The following is a 3,392-nucleotide window of genomic DNA, read 5'->3' on the forward strand; positions in this document are numbered from 1 at the left end:
CTTATCTCCTTTGAGCTCACAATGTTCATCAAACCTCCTCCAGCCTGTCTGGGACTGCATTTTGTTAAGGATTGTAGATGAAATTTTTAAAATATGTTTGGTGTTTTTTGTATAAGACATTCCTTTTAAGAAGTTCTGCAGCCTTTCCCACCTGAGTACTGCGTTTTTACTTATCCACCCATTTGGAGTGGGGAGAGAGGGCAAAAGAGGGATTAATCCCACTTAACCTTCTCTCCCTTAAAGAGTCTGGTCTGAGTTCTTTGCATGTGCTTCCCCTACCATCAGTGGAAGGAGATATGCAGCTTTGGAAAGGAATTCCACATCACTTTTCTGGGCCTTTCAATAACTGGAACTCAGATGAAAAACATATTATTTACCTGAGTAAGGGCAATTTGAGAAGGTAGAAATTGTAAAATCATGCAATAAATAAATTCCTGATGAGGGACATTGATGAGGTACAGGAACATTTCTGTTGGAAGCCTGTGTTTTTTGTGGTTATGATGTGAGCTGGATCCCTCTTCTTGGAGCTGGGGTTTAAACTGTAGCATCAGATTTCCCAGCTATTTTCTGATTACTGTTTTTTTTTTCTTTCAGACAAGTCAGGTTGGTTGTGAAGTAAAATCAATGTGTTTGACTAAATCAGTGAGTTACCATGATGCTTCAGGGTGGGATTCTTGGAACTGTCCTGTGCAGGGCCAGGAGCTGGACTTTGATGATTCTTGTGGGTCCCTCCCAACTCAGGATATTCTGATTCTATGATTCTGAAGCTTCTTTAACTCAGAAAAGTCAAAGCTGGGCGCAGTGAGACCGGAGTGGATGTGGCACTTGAGGACATGGTTTAATGGTGAACATGGTGCTGGGTTGATAATTGTAGATGTCTTTTCCAACCAGTTTCCAAGGATTATTGCAGGGCTGCTGTCATTTTCATCTCATCCTGATAATTCCAAAAAAGAGCCCCTTCCAAATAAACCTGGGGCCTGGAGTCACAGACCCTCTGTGGATGATCCTTCTTTTTGACAACTCATCCACCCAAAAACCAGATTGTTGATAATGTTAAATGCACAAACTCAAATCCCAGCTGTGGGAAGCTGAACACCATTTTGCCTGGCCAAATAAAAAAGCTGGTGGGTGAGCAAGAAGCAGCAGTTTGGACAGCACAGACTCATCCAGGAGATGGGGTGGCAGAAAGCCGTGACTCAAACACACACTCGCGTCCCTCATTGAATGGTTTTTACATTTCTTTAAATGTCGGGGTTTCAACCAAGTTTTCATGCTTTTTATTAAGGCAAAAGTCCGTGCTTGTGAAATTGTGAACTTGATGTGTTATTTTGTATCTGTTTAAAAAAAAGAAAAATGTATTTAAAGCTAAAGAGCCGTTATTGTGCGGGGTTTTCTCTCAAACTGGTGCATACACTTTACATCAGGGACCTACTATACATAAAAAAATCAGTGCTACAGTTACTGTAAAACCAGATACACACCTTTTACTGTAATAATAACTTTTAAAACCTTGCACTGTAATGGTTGCTATTAAAAAAAAAAAAACTACAAAAAAAAAACCTCTTGTCAGAACTGATTTTGTATCTTTGATTATATCTGAAATTTTAGCATTTTTGTATACTTGCCATGTCAACCACAGCATCCTCCACGGTTGATTTCCAGGTTCCGTTTCCTTTCCGTCTAATCCAATACATGCATTGCTCCGTGTGGATGGGCAGGGTATGGCCGTGGGGGAGCCACGTGGGTCCCCACCCCTCTCTTGTTCAGAGCTCAGTAGAAGGAAAAGCAAAGACCCCCCCCAAACCATTGGGATGGTTTCAGATCCCGTTCCGAGTTCCAGCTGCCCCAACAGAACCCAGTGAGCGATTCCCGAGTCATTCCTTTATCCTGGCGTTGCTCCGGCCACCGTGGCCGTCCAGCTCCATCCCACGGCAATGCATCGCGAGTAGGTAGGAAATCCAAACCAACCAGATAACTTTGCAATCACTGAGTTTATTGATTGATTTTTTCTTTTTTAATCTTCCCCTTTTGAACATTTTTTCAAACTAAGATGTATTTGGAATCACAGCATGGTGTTGCAATTCTTTCTATTTTTAAATACTGATACATTCTTTGTGTAAAGTCTTGTTTCTTAGCTAAGAGAATCTTAAATGTGGAGCTGAGTTCGAACCATTTTTTTCCTTGTTGTACTGTGATTCGGGAATTATTTTGATATAATCCTTTAATTTGGTAGAAGATTTCCCACGCCTTCTCCCTCCTTCCTATCACCATTTCATATTTTTTACAAAACTGAAAAAAACAAACAAACAAAGGAACAAATAATCTTTTTTTCTCTATTTAGGCTGTGTAATGTTGTGTTGTCCAGATTCTGTATAAAAATATGTATATGATGTATCTGATATTTGGCAGTGAACGGCTGCAACTTTAACCAATATAATTAACAAAGAAATGCATAATGTTGGTGTTTTAAAAAGTAAAAAAAAAAAAAAACCTAGTTAAGATGTTTGTGTAAACTTGCATGGTTTAAAATGTACTTAGTGCATTGAGAAATGTTGTTAGGGTCCTAAGTGAAAGGCTGGTTTACTTTTTGATTCTAATGGTGATTGGTTTGTTGATCAGAATATCCCCTATACTGTATGTCTTAGTTTATTTAGCATATTGGTTTCTTTTCTTTCCTCCAGACCTAGCATAGTGTATCTATTTCTGTGTGATACTGTTCCTTAAAACCAGGTTGTGGAAACTGCGTTCCGTCCGGCCAAAACGATCTTTCGCATCACACTCGTGGTTCAGTTGCATTCCATTTGATTTGCTGTGAAGTCCAGGTTTGACTTTCCCTTGGGATCTGATGGCGCGGAGATGCTCCAGGCCGGGCTGCGGGTGCCACTGGGACCCGGAGGATCCGAGGGTGTGGCTCCAGTGGGACACCAGCGCCAGGCCTGGCAGTCTCTGACCATGGAGGGGTTTGAGGGCAGGATTTGGTCCATCCTTAATCAACAAAGGCTGGGTTTTTCCTCTCGGCAGCATGTGTTTTATCAGGATCACCGCAGGCATGCCCTGGGATTTCTCCCAGCTCTCTAAAGGATGAATTTGGCTTTTCTGGCAGCCGTTCCATGCTGCTGAAATCACAGGGTACCGGACATCCAGCCCTTGCCACCGTGAGAAATACAACGAGCTTTCAGCACTCGCAGTAAGCTCCATGTTCCCTTCCAGAAGCACAAATTCCATGTTCCAGAGGAGCTGGCTCTGCATCCTGCAGAGCTGATGGACATCGCGACAGTTAGGACCAAACGTCCAAGAGGCGACCACGTGGGCAAAGGTCACGGTTCGTTTTCATATCTCCTGCCCCCACCACACCTCTTCCCAGTTCTCTCCAAGCTTTGCTACTGCTGAAC

General features: G+C 42.4%; 1 protein-coding gene across 1 annotated transcript in view; it reads left to right on the top strand.

Moving 5' to 3' along the window:
- The first annotated feature begins 2,856 nt into the window (after positions 1–2,856).
- PINX1 (PIN2 (TERF1) interacting telomerase inhibitor 1) overlaps positions 2,857–3,392 on the top strand; it is an 80,661-nt gene continuing 80,125 nt past the window's right edge. Inside the window, exons 1-2 of the mRNA XM_031060255.1 lie at positions 2,857–2,916; positions 3,211–3,322. Coding sequence (XP_030916115.1) covers positions 2,857–2,916; positions 3,211–3,322 — 172 coding nt within the window. The remainder of the gene's footprint in view (positions 2,917–3,210; positions 3,323–3,392) is intronic.

Source organism: Geospiza fortis, unplaced genomic scaffold (assembly GCF_000277835.1).
Source record: "Geospiza fortis unplaced genomic scaffold, GeoFor_1.0 scaffold106, whole genome shotgun sequence".
Taxonomy (NCBI): domain Eukaryota; kingdom Metazoa; phylum Chordata; class Aves; order Passeriformes; family Thraupidae; genus Geospiza; species Geospiza fortis.